This window comes from Balearica regulorum, chromosome 1, assembly GCF_011004875.1.
Source record: "Balearica regulorum gibbericeps isolate bBalReg1 chromosome 1, bBalReg1.pri, whole genome shotgun sequence".
Taxonomy (NCBI): Eukaryota; Metazoa; Chordata; class Aves; order Gruiformes; family Gruidae; genus Balearica; species Balearica regulorum.
Genome location: NC_046184.1, coordinates 138,590,095 through 138,608,556, shown reverse-complemented (window position 1 = coordinate 138,608,556; position 18,462 = coordinate 138,590,095). Strand labels below are relative to the sequence as shown.

The 18,462-nt window shown below is 44.5% G+C and overlaps 1 protein-coding gene and 2 long non-coding RNA genes across 4 annotated transcripts in view; all 3 read right to left on the bottom strand.

The window, feature by feature from the left end:
- The window catches only part of ANOS1 (anosmin 1), a 140,836-nt gene extending 132,494 nt beyond the window's left edge, over window positions 1–8,342 (bottom strand). The window contains exon 1 of one of the 2 annotated variants that reach the window (XM_075776697.1): window positions 8,008–8,342. In XM_075776697.1, the coding sequence (XP_075632812.1) occupies window positions 8,008–8,202 (195 nt within the window). In that variant the 5' untranslated portion in view covers window positions 8,203–8,342. The remainder of the gene's footprint in view (window positions 1–8,007) is intronic. The other variant, XM_075776705.1, reaches the window with a different exon arrangement.
- On the bottom strand, window positions 2,756–7,542 carry LOC142605310 (uncharacterized). Its single transcript, XR_012839007.1, has 3 exons — window positions 7,320–7,542; window positions 4,530–4,658; window positions 2,756–4,367 (listed from the first exon to the last, which is right to left on the bottom strand). It is a non-coding gene; the product is annotated as an uncharacterized LOC142605310 (long non-coding RNA).
- Window positions 8,343–9,669: 1,327 nt separating the features above from the next.
- Window positions 9,670–11,291, bottom strand: LOC142600138 (uncharacterized). The gene is made up of 3 exons (XR_012833595.1): window positions 11,255–11,291; window positions 10,140–10,243; window positions 9,670–10,061 (listed from the first exon to the last, which is right to left on the bottom strand). It is a non-coding gene; the product is annotated as an uncharacterized LOC142600138 (long non-coding RNA).
- Between the last annotated feature and the right edge of the window lie 7,171 nt (window positions 11,292–18,462).

The following is an 18,462-nucleotide window of genomic DNA, read 5'->3' as shown; positions in this document are numbered from 1 at the left end:
TCCCCCTCCCTGACACGTCCTGTGACATTAAAACTATGTTTTGCCAGTGATTTCTATACATAAACCATCTGCCTCAAAACATGTTAGCAGCATTCCTATTGATTTTATTGCGTTGGGTATCAGGCCCATTTACCAAATGAAAAGCAATTTTAATTTCATGAATAAGGGCAAGATAGAATAAAGAATTTTTTTCTAATATGTAGACATCCACAAGTAAACTGTGAGAAAAGTAAATCGGCAACTCTTATTGTTCAATACAATTGTTCACCATTCACTTACTTACATTTTCTTACAGTTCATTTAATTTGTATTTAAAACTTACACTTGGGGCACAGCCAGACAGGCACAGGTTGGGAAAGCAATGGTCAAGGTTAAGGTCCCAAACCTGAGAAATCAAAACTGCCAGAAAACAATCATAGAATGGTTTGGGTTGGAAGGGACCTCAAAGATCATCTAGTTCCAACCCCCCTGCCATGGGCAGGGACACTCTCCACTAGACCAGGTTGCCTAAAGCCCCATCCAACCTGGCCTTGAACACTTCAAGGGAGGGGGCCTCCACAACCTCTCTGGGCAACCTGTTCCAGTGCCTCACCACTCTCACAGTAAAGAATTTCTTTCTAGCATCTAATCTAAACCGACCCTCCTTCAGCTTAAACCCATTACCCCTTGTCCTGTCACTACACTCCCTGATAAACAGTCCCTCCCCAGCTTTCCTGTAGGCCCCTTCAGGTACTGGCAGGCCGCAGATGTCCCCGAAGCCTTCTCTTCTCCAGGCTGAACAATCCTAGCGCTCTCAGCCTGAACTGATCAGGTTCTGCAAACCTTGCACTCACATCAACTATGCAAGCCTTCATTGATGCCAAAGAGATTTGAGTTTGGTCATAAGAAAGTGAACATAACACTGAAATCAGGGAGGTTCATGCCAGACCTGGATAAAACTGCAAAGACTAACTGTGCTTCAATACCACAATACCATGAATAATGCAGGTGTTTTCACTAGATACAACCATCACTATTCAAAACGATCCTTTCATCTTCAAAGTTTTGACATGAGATCATGTTAGAAGATCTATGCACGTCTTGTTCACAACAGCAGATCTCAATAATAAAAGCACACCAAATGCCAGAATAATCATCCAGATCGTATGCCATATGAACAATAAAAACAGGAGAATAATTGGGAATTTTAACAAGTTTTGAGAAAATCACAAAGTAATGACAAATGTTGAAGGAAATTAACAGACAGCAGTGTGCTTTATGAGACATATGAAAGTCAGAATTATTTAACACAAGGACTATTTTGGAAAGGAGATGAGTACTGAAATGGCAACACAAGCAGATGGCACGCATTTCCTAAGTAGTAACATGTAGAAAAGATTGTGAACATGTCCCAAAAGATCTAAGCAAACTCGGTGCCTGGGCAGCCTACCCATTGGAACTGAAACTATTCCTGGAATAGCACACTACATATCTACTACATCTCATTACAGAAGTACTACATATCTTTTCAAAAGATTTCATGAAAAGTAATTTACAGTTTTGGAATTACCCATGACAGTTACAATAAACGGTTTCTTCGTGATCTCCATCTTCTCTACAGCAGAACACAAAGAGGTACACGCACTCTAGACTTTCAGCCTGGTCTACTGCTTTCCCATCTGGAATCAATTGCAGGGTTTTGCAGGTGCAGTCACTTTGGAGTTACAAGCAGTTTGAAGGCAGATGTGCTGGCAGGTAGACAACTAGCTGCCTGACTTGTAGATAAAGTCTAGTATTGGGTATCTATAGGTAATCACCTGCACACTATTTGCTTGCAGATATAATAAACAAATAATAAAAGGTTCTCAGATTTTAAAAGAACTGCCTGTTTTCCCTCAAAAACTTCAGTTGTCCTGACAGGTAACAGTCCATCTATATCAGTGAAAACAACCTCTTGCCATCATATAGTTATCAGTCATTCAATATACCAAACTTTTAAGGCCTTATTGTTCCCTCTTACAGCTATTAAATATTATGCAACATACAGACCTATCAGCTTAAAAGAACATTTTTCCATCCTTCCAAAAACAATTTTGAGTTAGCCTTAGCTGATCTAGCATAGTACTAATTCCTAAATACTATTTTTTAGTACATTACTATTAGATTTATACTAAATCACACTTATGAGAGGAAATCTCTCAATAATTTCCCTTCCTATATTATGAAATTGGCTTACTATTTGAGAGATGTTTACAGTGTATCAGAAGGTTCAACTGGAACTTATCCACTGTCCAGATAAGTTAGCATAGGTATGAATAAAGAACACCTATGTGACAAAGCTCATCCACACTGTTGCTGGTACATTTTTCAACAGTACCCATCTCAATAAGCTTAAAGCAGTATCTCAGGATTCAAGGAGCAATCACCAATATGGATCACACTACATGTATACATCCCAATGTACCTGGATTTCCCTCTTAAGGATAAAGAAATAAATTTGCTGACATTCAATTTACTATTGAAGACTACCCAAACACACACACAAAAAAAACCAAACTCCAAACAAACAACACAAACTAAAACCACAGTGAGATGCACCAATATCTAAAAATATGGGGAAAAAAAATCTGATCCGATTTAGCATTAGCATTTTGGTTTTAATGCATTGACAACCATAAATGGTTATATATAAACTAACATAAGAAAATGTAATTAGTGAAAATTAACTTAGAAGTAAGTAACAATATTTAGCACACATTATATCTGCAAACTATCCTCTGTTCTAGTCACTCCTTCACATTTAGAGTGCTGGGTCCAATGCTGATGGGAGACATGGACTTAGTGAAGCTAGTCCAGCAAAGGGCCATTAAGGTTAAGGGATTGTAGCATCTCTCACACCAGAAGAGGCTGAGAGAACTGGCATTGTTTAGCCTGGAAAGAAAAAGGCTCAGGCCGTTCTTATCAATGTTTATAATTATCTGATGGGAGGTATTAAGAAGATGGAGCCAGACTCTTCTCAGCAGTGCCCAGTAACAGGAAAAGGAACAAAGGGCAAAAATCGAAACCCAGGGAATTCCATCTGAAGACAAGAAACCACTGTGAGGGTGGTTGAACACTAGAACAGGTTGCCAAGAGGTGCTGTCCACCCTCACCTACTCTGTGACTCTGTAAGCATGTGGCTGTGGCCTCTCTCTGTCCCTCTCAGGAAATGTGGCTAGCCAGTCTAGCTGGTAACTACCCCCAAAGCTCTTGCTGCTGTCATTCTTCCATCCTCTGGCATGTTGTACCACCCTCTCAGTTTCTGACCCAGTAAATGAGATCGACACCTCCTCTTAGCTAACTTGTCAAGTTTCACATATTAAGCAGGAAGGCACTTCAGAGGTCTGTAACAGATGGCAGCTAAGACAAAAGATCCATGACTTCACAGGTCCAAGTAAACACTGCTCTCCGTAAGATTTTTATGCTATACCTTTAGCCTGTGTGCTTACACTGGTGTTCAAGCTCTTATTCACAAAGAAAACTTTTAATTATGCTGTTTTCTGAACATGGCTCAGATGGCTGGCAGTAGAGGTTAAAATCCAAACTGTGTTTTCACTCAACTTGAAAATAAAACACTGAAGGTCACCACCATGCCTGCTCCCCCAAAATGGCAGGAGTTCATCCACAACTAGTATCACAAATGGGAAAAGCTACACCCATAGACAGCAATGCAAGGAATTTAGTCTCACTCCACTAAAACAGGAAGGTTATACAGAAAAGCCCTAGCTAAGCTAATCTGAGTATTCAAGTCTCTTTTCCAGCTAGCTATACAAGGTCCCTATGTATATCCATACCCTTTTCAGGAATACAAAAACTTGTGCAGTAACTGTGATCTCATCTTCATGAACGTTTTACCTACTGTACTAGGTTACTATAAAACCAGATTCACAAATAAACTGTGGATACATGAAATTAGAATTCCTAACTTTCTCCTGTACATCAGCTAAAACACTGAGAAAGGAACTTCCTTAATAAGAAATCGTTGAGGGAAAGAATGTATACAAAGACATCACCCTTCTTTACAACCTCAGTCCCGAAAACAGCATGCCTTCTTCCACACAGGATTCACATTGATGTTTCTTGTGGAGCTAGGTACCTCAGCCCTTCTTTTTATTCCAAACTAGAGAAAGAATCGCCCTTTCCATCTTATAAGGACAGCTTACTAACACACAGGCATGCTCTCTTAGACAACAGCCAAATGGGTACAACACTGATTATGGTACAGGACTGTCAGATTCAAATCTATGTCTTCTCCACTGCAGGCTGGCCGCTTGACTGTCATGCTCTTGGTTGCTGGAAGAATACTCTCGCCATCCTCCCCTGTTCAGGTGATTTACAGAGAATTCTGGCTGAAATAAAGCACAGCAGCAGGAACTCCACTTGTCAATGCAGTCACCGAGGAGTACGGACAGGTTCCAGTGAATGCTCCAATTACTCTCTCATACACATTACACAACAGTCATTGTAAAACCCAGATCTCAACACCCAGCATAGCTAAAAGCAGTGAGTACCTTAAACATTAGGCTAGAGAGATGTGTTCTCTTTGTCCTACTCTTTCCGGTCACAGGTCAATGAATGCCTCATTCAGTGCTGTCCAGTGGCCCAAGTTCCACAGTTGGGATGAAAATGCTTTCTCTCATCTGCAAAAGTCCAAAGCAAGCTAAAGCTCAATGCTGCACACACTCCAGGCAGACAGATGAGCTATGTTGGAGTCCCTTCATTCATAGACTGAACATCATTCTCTACTGTGGATAAGTATGTAATTAATATGCTGGTTTATAAACGAAGAAACCACTATGACCCATTATGCTTATATTTTCTGTTTGTTTGCTGTTTTATGACAGGACTTTGTGCCCCACATGTTTTGTCTGAAACTTCTCAGTCTGTAGATAGGCCATAGATAGATGTAAAACATACATATTTCATTGGGCTATAAGACCCATGTAGTGCAATTTCTCTTATATCAATCCCAAATGTCCTTTGATGTAACCTTTATGTAGAATTCCCCAACACTTCCACAACTGGAAAACTCCTGGCCATGGGAATCTTATAGCAAAAAGCAGGCATCTGCACCTGTTCAGCAGTCATTCTAAAGATGTCTAAAGACTTTTGATTTAGGTGACTAATTATTCTTCTAGCCCACATCAATAGCCTACACAGAGAAAAAAAAAAAAAAGTAAATTCTTTGACCTGTGCATCAGTTAAAATAATTTCCTACTGAGAATGCACCTTTAAAATAGGCTTAGAACTGCTTCCCAAAAATGAATCAACAAATAGATTTTTTTTTTTTTTTTAAAAGAACACCTCTCTTGACCCTTTCACAAACAGAGATGGTAAAGAAAAATGGGTGAAAATACTCAGTGGAGGAAAGTGAATTAAAATCTCTTGTGAATATTTTGAAAATTTGAAAAATATCAGCTGGTATTCAAACAACAGACCCAACAGGTATAGAGTCAATCCTGATTTCCTGTTCAAATTACTTGGCCCTTGTTCCCTGTAAAAGGTTGTTAGTGGTGTGGTTTTGGTACCATAAACTACATAAAATGAACTCTTTCTGAAATTTTGGGGAGTCCAGCTCCCATGAAGCATCCAGCTGCAATCTCCCTGACCCTCACCACTGAGGCTCTGCCTAAAGCAAGGCTGGGAAATGAGTGGGTCACTGTTCTTCCTATTCTTGTCATAACTGGGAGACACTAGAGTTCCTTTCCTGCTCCAGTTGGGATGAGCTAGTGTTTAGTATGCTTCAAAGGTTGAATCAGATTACAAGATAAGTGGGCATCTCTGAAATGAAAAGAACTCCAGAAATTGCTATCAGTTGAGATGAAGGCGGGGGGGGGGGGGGGGGGAGGTAGAAGATAGGGGAAGAGAGGGGAATGAAAGGATGAAAGGATATCGTATCCTTTAGCCCTTATGGAATAATATGGCCCGGAGCTGCATGTCCTGCAGTCCACTGTGTATTATCAGTCTCCTGCAAGAACATCAGGTGCTTGCTGTACTCTAAAGCTCTCCTCCTTTCCCTCATCAAAAGACAATGGAAAGCTTAATTTTTATAAACGAAAGCACCTTATCTTCCAAACATTACAGTCGTTTAATGTCTAGCAGGAGTTTAATCCCTGGTAATTTAGATAAATTACCGTGTGCTTTAACAGGTTGGGGTTAAGACTCCGAGATTTTCAACTGATTACAAAAAAACCCAGCCAGTTATCAAGTCCTAATGAGTAATTTGCAGCTTATTTCACCCTGGCTAATTAAAATGTAATCACTATTGTTTGGCAATGTGCATTCTGTCAGCAGTTTTACGTCGGAAAAGAAATCTTGCCAAGAAAACACAAAAAAAAAAGCCTTTCACCAGGAACTGGCTTGATCTAAACTGCCTCTTTAGCCACTGAAACTGTAAAACAAGTAAGTTACAACCGCCTGACAATGCAATAAAAAATACTAATCCCTCTCCAAGATAATGAACTATTTTAATGGGTATCCTCCCTTCAAGCCATCCCGTGAAGCAGAGACCACGCTGACAGCGATCGCTCCGCCGCCCCCGGACCCAGCGGAGCTGCGGGAGAAGCCCCGCGCGGGGCGGCCCCGGGGCCCGGCAGCGCCGGGGCGGGCAGGGCCGGGGCGGGCCGGGCAGCCTCTTCTCCACCCCGCCTCGGGGTGCATCCCCGGTCTCTTTAGCCCAAATCCGGCTACAGGCACCGAACACCTTCCTGCTGCCGTTGAAACGAACACATTATGCTTTCCTTTCGCACTGTCTTCTCGTAAAATCGGGTTATCCTTCAACATCGCTCATACCAGCCTTTTGTGCCAACCGCCAGCCCTGAACGCTGCTTTACCCAAACCATCTCTCCGAGTGGTTCCATTTTCAAAGTGACAGGAAAGCACCGGGCAAGCGAGCGGCGCGTTTCCCGCTCAGCACCCTGCGCGCTCCCGAAAGGTGGAGGTGGCTCCCCTCCCACCGGGGTGGCCAGCCCGTTCTGAAAGGGGTTTGGGGGCTAGGGAGGGAGAAGGGCTGGCGGTTCGGGAGGGTTTCCATTATTTCTTCGGGGTGGACTCGATATAACACTGGCACGATGTAGAACAGGTGGGGAAGGGAAAAGGACGGGCAGATACCCGCTGCTGTTACACCACCTCCCGCATTGCTTCTAGCGCGGTCGCCTTCGTTTTCCTTCATTTTATACTCCGAGAGTCTCCCGCCACTTCATCCCCATTCCCCCCCACTTCACCCCCATTTCCCCGCTCCTGTTAGCCAGAGGTGTGCCCCTCTGATTCAGGGAAGAAAAACGCGTTACCCCCACCCTCACCTTCCAGTTGGTCGGAACCAAGTATTACACGTCCCCGATCATCGCTCTTTAAAAATAAGCTCAAACTTTCCCACGAGGCCGGAGAAGCGAACCGCCCGAGGGCGGCAGGGCGCGACGACTCCCTCGGCCCGCAGGCAGGAGAAGCCCCGCGGAATCGCCCCAGCACCGCCCGCCGCTCGGAAGCACAAGTGCAGCCCCGGCCCGGGAGCACCGTGCCGCACCGGCCCCGCCCGCCCCACCGTCTCGGACATCACCGGAGGCAGCGCCGAGCACCTGCGAGGAGCTGGGGCAGAGCGGTGCCCCCGCCCTGTCCCTCCGCGGGCTCAGCCCCGCCGCCCAGCCGGCCGGCGAGCGGCTGACAAGTGTGTGGCGGGGCGCGGCGTGCCGGGAGCCCCGCGATCCGCAAACTCCTCCCGGCGACCGGTACCCACACGCACCGGCGGGTCTCGGCGCTGCCGCGGGGCCCTGCCCACCTGCCCGGCGCCTCCAGGTGCCGGCGGCGGCACCCCCAAACGCGCCCGCCATCCCTTGGGGAAACGGCCCCCCAAGTTTGCTAAGAGGCGCTCCGGCCCCGGACGTCTTTTCCGTCCCCACCGCTGCGCCGGTGCCGGTGCCGAGGGACGCCCACCCGCCGGGCGGCGGCGGCGGGACGGCGGCGGGGCGCCCCTGCGCGGCGCCATGCCCCTACCTGGAAATGCTTGAAGAAGGCGGAGATGCGGGTGATCTGGAGGCTCAGGCACCTGGAGGTGCATCTGGCGGTGGAGAAAGCCTCGTCCTGCCTGCGGGCGGCGGCGGCTCCAGCCCCTGGCCCGGCGGGGCTGCCGCAGGCGGCCGTTACCCAGAGGAGCAGGGCGAGGGATGCGCCGGGCGCCCTCCGCACCATCGCTCTGCGGGAGACGAGGGCAGGGGGGCGGCAGGCGCCGGGGTGAGCTCCCGCTCGGCGGGCTGCTGCCGGGCTGCGCTGGGGGGCAGACACCTCCGCGCCGCAGAAACTACAGAAGAAAGTTCAATCATTCAACTCTCCTCACCCCCGCCCGCCCGCCCGCCCCGGCCCACAACCCTCCCCCGCCCGGCAGCGGGCGGGCCGAGGCTGACAGCGGCCGCGCCATTGGCTGCGCCGAGCGCCAGTGGCGGGGCGGGCGGGCCGTGTGGCCGCGGGCAGGTCGGTCCGGCGGGGCCGCCACCGGGCACCCACCGCCCGCCGCCAGCTGTGGGGCACCGGGACGGGCAGCGGCCGGCGGAGCCGCTCGCCCTTGTGCTCACGGGCGGGGTGGGGGTCCCGACCCCCTGGCGCAGAGCGGGGCGCCGGGGGCCGCTGGTAACCGGCCGTTAGCGCGGGGCTGCGCCCCGGCGGGGCCGGGGCCTGGCTCAGCCCTGTCACCCCGCGCTGCCGGAGGGCAGCGGCACGGCCCGCCCGCCCGCACGCGTTTTTGTACGGCCGCAGCCCTGCTAAGCCCGAGGTCCTTAAAGCCTCGTCTGGGCTCGTCTGGTTTATTTCGTCTTTTTTTAAAAAAAAAAAAAGAGGACGGGGAGTCAAAAAGGCAGGGAAATTACTTTTTGAAACTCGCTGTTTCTTACAGCGAAACACTGCGGTGAGCAATTGTCCCAAGGTGAAACCCGTAAAGGCTCCTCTGAAGAGTTATTTAAGAATGAAAATCTACAAGTCATTGGTCCAAATACCTCTGGGTGATAGCTGCAAAATTAAAACAGCGCCTTGAGCTTTAAAATGGCTACCGTACAGTACACAGCGACTTAACGTCCTTTCTGCGCCTTCAGTTGCTGGGCTGGGAGCGCACGCCGCAGTATGTAGCACAGAGGTTACGTACTACATTCCTCTCCGTGCATTCACTATGTGGACTCCTCCCGTTGCAAGTATGTGCTACTAGAAAGAGCAAGTGGATCTTTTCTTACTGGAGCCTGTGGATTGAGCCTCCTGAACTGGAAAATCCCAAGGTTGTATGTCTTTAGGCCATTTCAGGAGTTAATACTAGATTCGTTACTACTATAAGTAGCAGTTTAATGTGGTTATCAAACCCTGTATTAAACACACTGCAAGAGTCTTCTTTACTGGAACTAGTTTTAGCATAAGTGAAATGCTCGTTAGGGAAGTCACCTAAAATCTCATCAAAAGACAGCTAGGTCTTCAACCAATCTTGCTTGTACTAGTTTTACATGGCTGTAATTCCTCTCTTTATGGATGTTCTTATGTATACAAATGTGAAATAAAGCATATTCCCCGATGTCATTATTCTTGCCAGAATGATGCAAGATTATGCACCCCTATGCATACACCTTCCATACACCCATATATATCAGAAAATCAAAGTATAAAAAGGTTTGTTAAATCCAAACTAATAAATCAGTAGTTAAAGTCTAGCTTTAAGTCATAGCTATAATTTTACTACCTTACCACAAAAGGCACAGATTAAAAAGAGAAGAGAGTTCTTGTCACAAGTATCAGTAATGTACAAATATAGTAGGAAGCGAGACAAATTTTAGTTTAGATATTACTTTGCACCTTACAGTGTCTCTTGTCAGCTGACCAGAAATCTTCACTTGAAAGAAGCCAGTAGGCTAGATTCACTCCTGCAAGTGTTAACAAATGGAGATGACAGTCTGTGCCCTTGGATGCTTGAGGGAGCACAGTTGCCAGAAGATGAGGTCGCCTGCCACATCCTGGCACAAAAGTTGCCCGCTGCTTGCTCTGGGTAAGCATGCTCCGCCAGCTATTTTGGAGGTGCCCTGGTTAGGGGAAGAAGACTATGTCAGCTACACCTCCAGAAGTCTTCCTCATCTTTGGAGCTGGAGTGACTAACCTACCTCTTGCAGTAAGCCGAGGTTGTAAGTGTCTCAGAACTGCTGTTCCCAGTTCTGACTGATTTCTCTCTGCTAGAGAACCAGTTACTTTGCGTAATCCAGCATGTCTATATTTAAAAGAAAAAGCAACCACATTATAGAACAGCACAGAAATAAATGCACAGTCCTAGCAATATTGTGACAAATAGTGGTGAGCCCATTCAAGCCTTGATACTAAGGTCAGGAGTCCCCAGTTTTTAACTGACCAACTTTCAAATAGGTTTTCTTAAGCCTTGATGAAAAATTTCGCAACTTTTTTTGCCTTGAGTCAGGAAAAGAAAATTGCTTCACTGATTCATAGTGTTTACAGGTACACTGAATGCTTTCAACTTTTGCCATATTTTAGCAGATAACACGAACTGCCTGAAAAAATATGTAACTATCTGTAAATCAGATGCAAATCTAGAGAGGGCAGATGGTTCTATAGATACATCCTCTCCCTGTTACTACTAATGCAGTTTATGTTGTATATTATAAACCTCAGCCTTAAGTAAAAGGGTACGAATCCAGTTTCTTTTGTTTTGTAAAGTCTGGTAGCAAAGGGCATAGAGCCCTTAATAATTAAAAAGTTCATGAATACACAGTTTACTCAGTTGCTTTTGTTTGAAAGGTCATGGTTACAGAGATCATCAGCATAGTCTGTGAATTCCTTTTTAGTGAGAGCTGACTTGGTTAGCACACAAAAGACTGGCTGTTCAGTTCCAGTAAAACTGTATTCATACAGGTCCTGTTCCCTTACATGGAGATTAAGAAACAGGCTCGGTAGCTCAAGAATTTGGTAGGTAATTAAAACCCACTATGGGCTAAATATCTGATAAACCGAAAGATGAGATACACAAGTTTGTAAATACATTCGTTTTAAAGAGGTTAATAAATTTGTTACAGAATACAGAAATTTACAAACCAATTTACAATTATACAGAAATATACAAACCAATTAAAGATAATCATAATCCATAACCACATAACAGACACATTCATATTTTTTTGTCAATAAATGAAATTAAATAATCTTTTAGTATTACAAGTAGTAGAGTTAGTACCGACAAATTCTTGCAAATTCAGAGCATAGATCTTACGTTAAAAATACAGGTATTACTATCCTGCCTGTGCTGCAGAGCAGCCTGACAATGTAAAAAAAAGCCTTTTTGAGGACGAGCTTCGCGAAAATCGGGGCTGGTTTTTTACAGGAGACAGCGCCACATGCTGGTTTTGTGAGGTGAGAGCTACTGGGCGTTGTACCGATTTATTTCTGTTTAAAGAGTTGGGTTTAATCGATTTTAAATTAAGATTACTGCATCTTAAGTAATTATTTCTTATTCCAAAGGAATTACCAACATTAGGTTATAATTTCAGGTAAATAAATAAAGGGGATGAGATCTTAATGTTAAAAATATTTATTGTTTTCATATAAACCACTGTAGCTCATTTATTATATTAAATCACCCTAATGTGCCATTCTTTACTCAAATCTCTTCAGCTTCAATTATTTTATGTCTAAAATTATTATAATTCTGGGTACAACATAATTCCCCAAACCCTCTCCACAAACTCAACTTGCTGGGGTGGTGCTGAAGTGCCTGCATATGAATAAACATGATGAGTCAGAGATCTGTGTGCAACTGTAGGGATCATGGACAACACATGGTGGGATGGCTTGCATGACTGGAGTGCTGCAATGGAAGGATACAAGCCCTTTGGGAAGGACAAGATGAGACAATGAGGAGGAGGAGTTGTCATTTGTGTAAAAAAGCAGCTGGAGTGCACGGACCTCTGCCTGAGGATGGATGAGGAGCCAACCAAAAGCTTACGGATCAGGATTAAAGGGAGGGCAGGGACAGGGGACACTATAGTGGGTATCTGCTGTAGGCCACCTGACCAGGAAGAAGAAGTGGATGAGGCCCTCTGCAGACAAATGGGAGCAGCCTCACATTCGCAGGTCGTGCACCTCGTGAGGGATTTCTACCACCCCAATACTGACTGGAGGGACAACAAAGCAGGGCATAAGCAATCCAGGAGGTTACTGGAGTGCATTGTTGATAACTTCCTCCTATGAGCGACAGAGGAGAAACAAGGAGAGGTAATCCGCTTGACTTCATACCAACACGGATGGGCTTGTCGGGGATGTGAAGGTCAAAGGCAGCCTGGGCTGCAAACACCATGAGATGGTGGAGTTCAGAATCCCAAGGGCAGAGAGGAGGGTGAAAAACAAGTTCACAACCCAGGACTTCAGGAGAGCAGACTTCACCCTCTTCAAAGATGTGCTTGGAAGAGTCCCATGGGACGAGGCCTTGGGGGGAAGAAAGGCCCAAGAAAGCTAGTTAATATTCAAGGATCACATATCACATCCTGCAAGCTCAAGAGCAGTCCATCCCAATGAATAGGAAGTCAGGCAAAAATGCCAAGAGGCTTACGTGGATGAACAAGTAGCTCCTAGCAATACTCAGACACAAGAAGGAGGCATACAGAGGGTGGAAGCAAGAATCGGTAAACCAGGAGGAATACAGAAATGAAGCTAGGAAAGCTAAAGGCCAAATGCAATTGAATCTGGCCAGGGACATCAAGGACAACCAGAAGGGATTCTCTAAGCACAGGGAGACAAAAGGAAGATGAGGGAAAATGTGGGCCCATTGCTGAATGAGACAGGAGACCTGGTTAAACAGGACATGGAAAAGACCGAGGTACTGATGGCCACCTTTACCTCAGGCTTATTAGCATGGCCAGCCTTCAGGAATGCCAGGGTCCCAGAGCGAAGAGGGAAGGGTTGGAGCAAGGAAGATGTATGCGGTGGATATGTAAGCAAACTGGCCATGAAAAAGTTGATGGGCCTTGATGGGACGTGTGCGTGAGTGCTGAGGGAGCTGGCAGATGTCATTGCAAGGCACGTCTTGATAATCTTTGATCAATCATGGCCATTGGGAGAAGTGTCCAAAGACTGGAGGAAAGCAGATGTGACTCCTGTCTTCAGGAAGAGGAAGAAGGAGGACCTGTGGAACTACAAGCCGGTCAGCATCACCTCCGTCCCTAGGAAGGTGATGAAGCAGCTAATCCAGAAATACACTTCCAGATACATTAAGGACAAGAAAATCGTCAGGAGTAGTCAGCTTGGCTCCCCCAAGGGGAAGTCTTGCTTGACCGACTTGATAAACTTCTGTGATGAAGTGACTGGCCTGGTGGGTGAGGGGAGAGTAGTGGCTGTTGTCTATGTGGACTTCAGTAGGGCCTTTGACAGTGTCTCCCATATGTTCCTCATAGAGTAGTGTATTCGGTCTGGCTGAGATGGAGTTAATTCTCCTCACAGCAGCCCTCATAGTGCTGTGCTGTGTATTGGTAGCTAGCAAACTGTTGATAACACACCAGTGTTTTGGCTACTACTGAGCAGTGCCAGCACACATCAAGGCTTTCCAACATTTCTTTTTCCCCAGCAGCAGGCTGGGGGTGGGGCAAGATCTTGGGAGGGGACACAGCTAGGACAGCTGACCCAAACTGACCAAAGGGATATTCCATACCATATGATGTCATGCTCAGCAGTAAGAAACTGAGAATAGGGGGAGGAACAGGGCGGGGGCATTCGTTGTTTTTTTTTTTTTTTTACAATGTTTGTCTTCCGGAGTAAGGGGCACGCTTACTGAAGCCCTACTTCCCAGGAAGTGGCCGGACATCGCCTGCTGATGGGAAGTAGAGAATAATCTTTGCTTTTTGCTTTGCTTCCGTGCGCAGCTTTTTGCTTTAGCTACATTAAACTGCCTTTATCTCGACCCACGAGTTTGGGATTGTTTTTTCTCCATCTTCCTTTCTCCCCTCCCTGCCTTGCTGAGGAGGCGAGTGATAGAGCGGCTCTGGTGGGCACCTGGCCCCCAGCCAGGGTCAACCCACCACAAGTAGCTATTGATGTAGGAGCTGGATGTGCAGGCAGATGAGGTGGGTTGGAAATGGACTGAATGGCCAGGCCCAGAGGGTGGTGATGAGCAGTGCAAAGTCTTGTTGGAGGCCAGTGACCAGCAGTGTGCCCCAGGGGTCAATACTGTCTCCAGCCCTGTTTATCATCTTCATTAAGGACCTGGTTGATGGGGCAGAGTACACCCTCAGCAGGTGTGCTGATGACACAAAACTCCTCAGAGAGGAGTGGCTGATACATCAGAGGGTCATGCTGCCACCCAGAGTGACCTTGACAGGCTGGAGAAATGGGCTGCCAAGGACCTCATGAAGTTCAACAACAGGAAGTCCTGCACCTGGGGAGGAAGAACCCCATACACCAACGTATCCTGGGGGCCACCCATCTGGAAAGCAGCTTGACAGGAAAGGTCCTGGGGTTCCTGGTGAACCCAGAGTTGAACAGGAGCCAAGAGTGTGCTCTTGAGGCAAAGGCGGCTGACAGCATCCTGGTCTGCATTAGGTAAAATATTGGCAGCAGGTCGAAGGAGGTGATCCTTCCCCTCTGTTCAGCATTGGTGAGGCCACAGCTGGAGTACTGTGTCCAATTCTGGGGCTCCTCAGTACAAGAGAGACAAGGACAGAGTGGAGAGAGTCCAGTGAAAGGCCATGAAGATGGTGAAAGAACAGGAGTATCTTTTCTGTGAGGAAAGGCTGAGAGAGCTCAGACTGTTTAGCTTGGAGAAGAGAAGGCTCAGGGGAATCTTACTAACATAGATAAACGCCTGAAGGGAGGGTGCAAGGAAGATGGAGCCAGGGTCTTCTCAGTGGTGCCCAGTGACAGGACCAGCGGCAATGGGCACAAACTGAAACTCGGGAGATTCCCTTCTGAGCATCACAAAATACTTTTTTTACTGTGAAGGTGACTGAGCACTGGCACAGGTTTTGCTGAGAGGCTGTGGAGTCTCCCACCTTGGAGATATTCAAAAGCTGTTTGGACCTGGTCCTGGGCAACTGGCTGTAGGTGTCCCTGCTTGAGCAATGGGGAGCTGGACCAGATGACCTCCAGAAGTCCCTTCCAACCTCAACCATTCTGTGATTTGAACAATACAAAAATTTGAACAAACAAATGTCTTTTCAAGTCCATTTCCCAAATAGAAGATAAAGTTAAATTAGACCTAATTACCTTAAATGTTTACCTTCAAATTAATTGCTTGCCATAGTCTTCATGCAGGTATTTTTTCAGAAGCACTCTTTTAATGCAGCAGTGCCACTTATATTTGAACTATGTGGGCTTTTTGAAGAGCAGTAGTCTTATTGTTTTCTTAGTGAACTCATGGCCAGGGATTAAAGAGATTATTATATTTTCCACCTACACTGCATGTTTAGTTCACTAGTATTCAGGACATACATGAGGAAGGTAATATATATGAGATATACAATAACTCAAATGCAATGTGAGATATATTTTTATTCTATTTTAACTGTACTTATAGACTTACAAAGGCTTGGAAGATGGCTGGTTTACCTGTGATTTCCTGATTGTGATTTGTTGCTAGCAGCAGTTCACCGAAGAAACTACAATATCTAGAACTCTGCTATATAGTGGTCTTTAATTTTCTGTCTGAGCTTTGAATCCATCCTATGTCTGCTGTAGTTTGCTGCTGCTCAAGGGAAGCTGAAAGCGTTTACCATGGAAAATGAAGTGATTTTGAAAGATGCTTCCACAAAATATTTTTTTTTTATGTGAGTAAAACAATGAAAGCCAGAACTGACATTGAAATAAGAATGAATTTGTGCCAGAAATTATGCCATCTGTGGACAAACCCTCATGCCTGTGAATGGGAGGATGAAATAGACTTTCTTATGGCTTTGAATGTTCCTTCAAGGACCAAATACAACTCTCTGGTAAGGGCCGTTTTTCCCCTGGGCTCTTATAGGTGGCCTATAGCATTCCTTCCACATGAGATCCCTGAAGTTAATGACCTTACTAAACTCCTTCTGTGTCCTAATGCAGTGAGGAATGGAAGCAAATTCAGAAATACAAAGAGAGAAGACTTTGCTAAAACAGAAGTCTGGGGAAGCACCCTTTGCTCTGTTGTTGACAAATGAAAATTTGCTATTATATCAAGGGCAGAGAAAAGAAGTCAGGATGTTTAAGGTTGCAATTTGTAAGTTTAGCTGCATGAATGGATAGAAAGGACTGAATATTAGACACATGGCAAAGAGTGCAGATTTAAACAAACTGATTTTCAAGATGTGGAGATCAAAACCTTAGGATCAAAGATGGTGCCCAAATGATACTCCTGAATGAGATTTCATCCACAATACTAAAGAAGGAAGACAAAATGAGACAAATTATGAGCATATCAAACTTGAGATCCCCATAAAGAAAGGTCAGAGGCAAACAATGCTATTAGCTGAATGAACGTACTTGTTTCCTCCCAGGGATTCTCATCTTCTTCAGGGTCACATAAAATAGGGCAAAGCCAAGGCCTCACTCACTTCAAATCTGTCTTCAACTAGTTTGCAAAAATAAATTTTCCAATAAAAATATATCTTACTGGCATGTTCCCAGCTGCCTCTTGTCACTCCAGTCATTTGGTCTGATTTCTTGTTTGAAACAGACCATAATTCTTTGTCTTGTGTTTTGTATATCCCAAACTTATCTTCTGATTGAACTAGAGCATGTTTTTAAATGGGCACCCACTCTTTACATCAGGAAAGAAAACAGTGTAGAAATTAACACATCTTTGTCTTACTTTAAAAATATGTACCTTATTTCTAGCCTGACTGAAGTGTTTATTAATGTTTAGACACTGAACTTTTTTCCACCTTTTGGATAGATCAAGACTGCCTTTCATGTTGAAATCCACCTGAAGATAGATTGAGATCTATCTGAAGATAAATCTGGAATATAAGGGGAGGTTACTTGCAGACCATGATTAGCTTCTTTTATAAATTAACCAGACTGAGATTTCTTTGTGAAGTTTTGCTGTATTGCAGATTTTGTAAACTTGTGGGGGGTTTTTTCCAGAAACTTTCCAACCTTGAGGTGTATACCTTAGGATTGGACATGGTATTCTAGTAATGGTGTTAATAATACCATACGGATGTAATATGATATCTATAGTCTGTCTTATTTGTCTTCACCTCAGATAGTTAAGACCTACATTAGTCTTAGTCACTGTATTACATTGGGAGCTCATGTTCAGTTGGTTACTCACCAGACCCCAAAGGCTTTCACAGATACAGGCTTTCCAAGAAACATTTTTGTGTCCTGTGAGTGTGACCTACTTTCTGTGTTCCTAGATGTACAGTCTTGCATATGGCAGCATTAAAATGCATGATGTTTAAAAATGAATTCAGATTACTGAGTGATTCAGAATTCTCTATATATTATTTATTACTTAAGTCAATAATCATGTCATATGGAATCTTCATAAGAAGTGATTTTATTATTTAATTATTCTAGATTACCAATACACAAACTAAACACCAAGTCAAGAACAGACAGCACTGAACTCATTGATTTCTGTTATGATTTCCCATTTGCAATTAGCTTTGGAGATGGTATAGTTACTGAATTTTTCCCAATCTGGATAACATAAATGTTTTACAATGATTATTGCAGAATGTCAAATTTTAGTTAGAAAGTCACATAATAATAAGCCAAGTGACACATTTTTGACATTGTCTTTGCCAATCAGATTTGTAATCGCATCAAAAGACAATGTCAGATTTGCTTTGTATATGTGTATGAAAAGTGTTTTCATGCATTTATTAATTTAATTTGCTGCCATACTTGCCATTGTTGCTTTTGCCAAGGAGAGGCAGACCTATCAAGGTGAAGGTCCACTTGGCCTAGGCTGTACAAAGAGTCAACCAATGTGTGCAGAGTCTGAAAGGAATATGTTACACAATTGTAATAATTCTTTTTAATTAGCCTAAATCTTGAGCAACTATCCAGCCGGTTACACAACACATATCAGTTTTTCTCAGCTCACATCATTGCATAATTTTAATATTGTATATCCTTTAAGATTTATTTGCAAAATATGTAAGAAAATAGCATTCAGGATAACAGAACTACAACATAACGAGTTGATCCTTTATAAACATATCTGGATAAAGATATGAAGTCTTAATATTCCTGTACAAAGTCTACAATAATATTTTTTGTACAAAAAGTAGCTAAAGGTAAGGCATGGTGTATAAAAACATTCTGTGTTCCCTTGAATTAAGCTGAAACCTCTTGATGTGCTCGAGAGGTTGTTGTTTGTGTACTGTGTCCTTCAACCTAAAACAACACCAAAAGTGATAGAATGAAAGATGACAACAATTAAGAAGAAGCTGAACCTGCAAATTTGTTTTTATGGATTTTCCTGCTCTGTGTTGCAACTGTTAAGGTTTA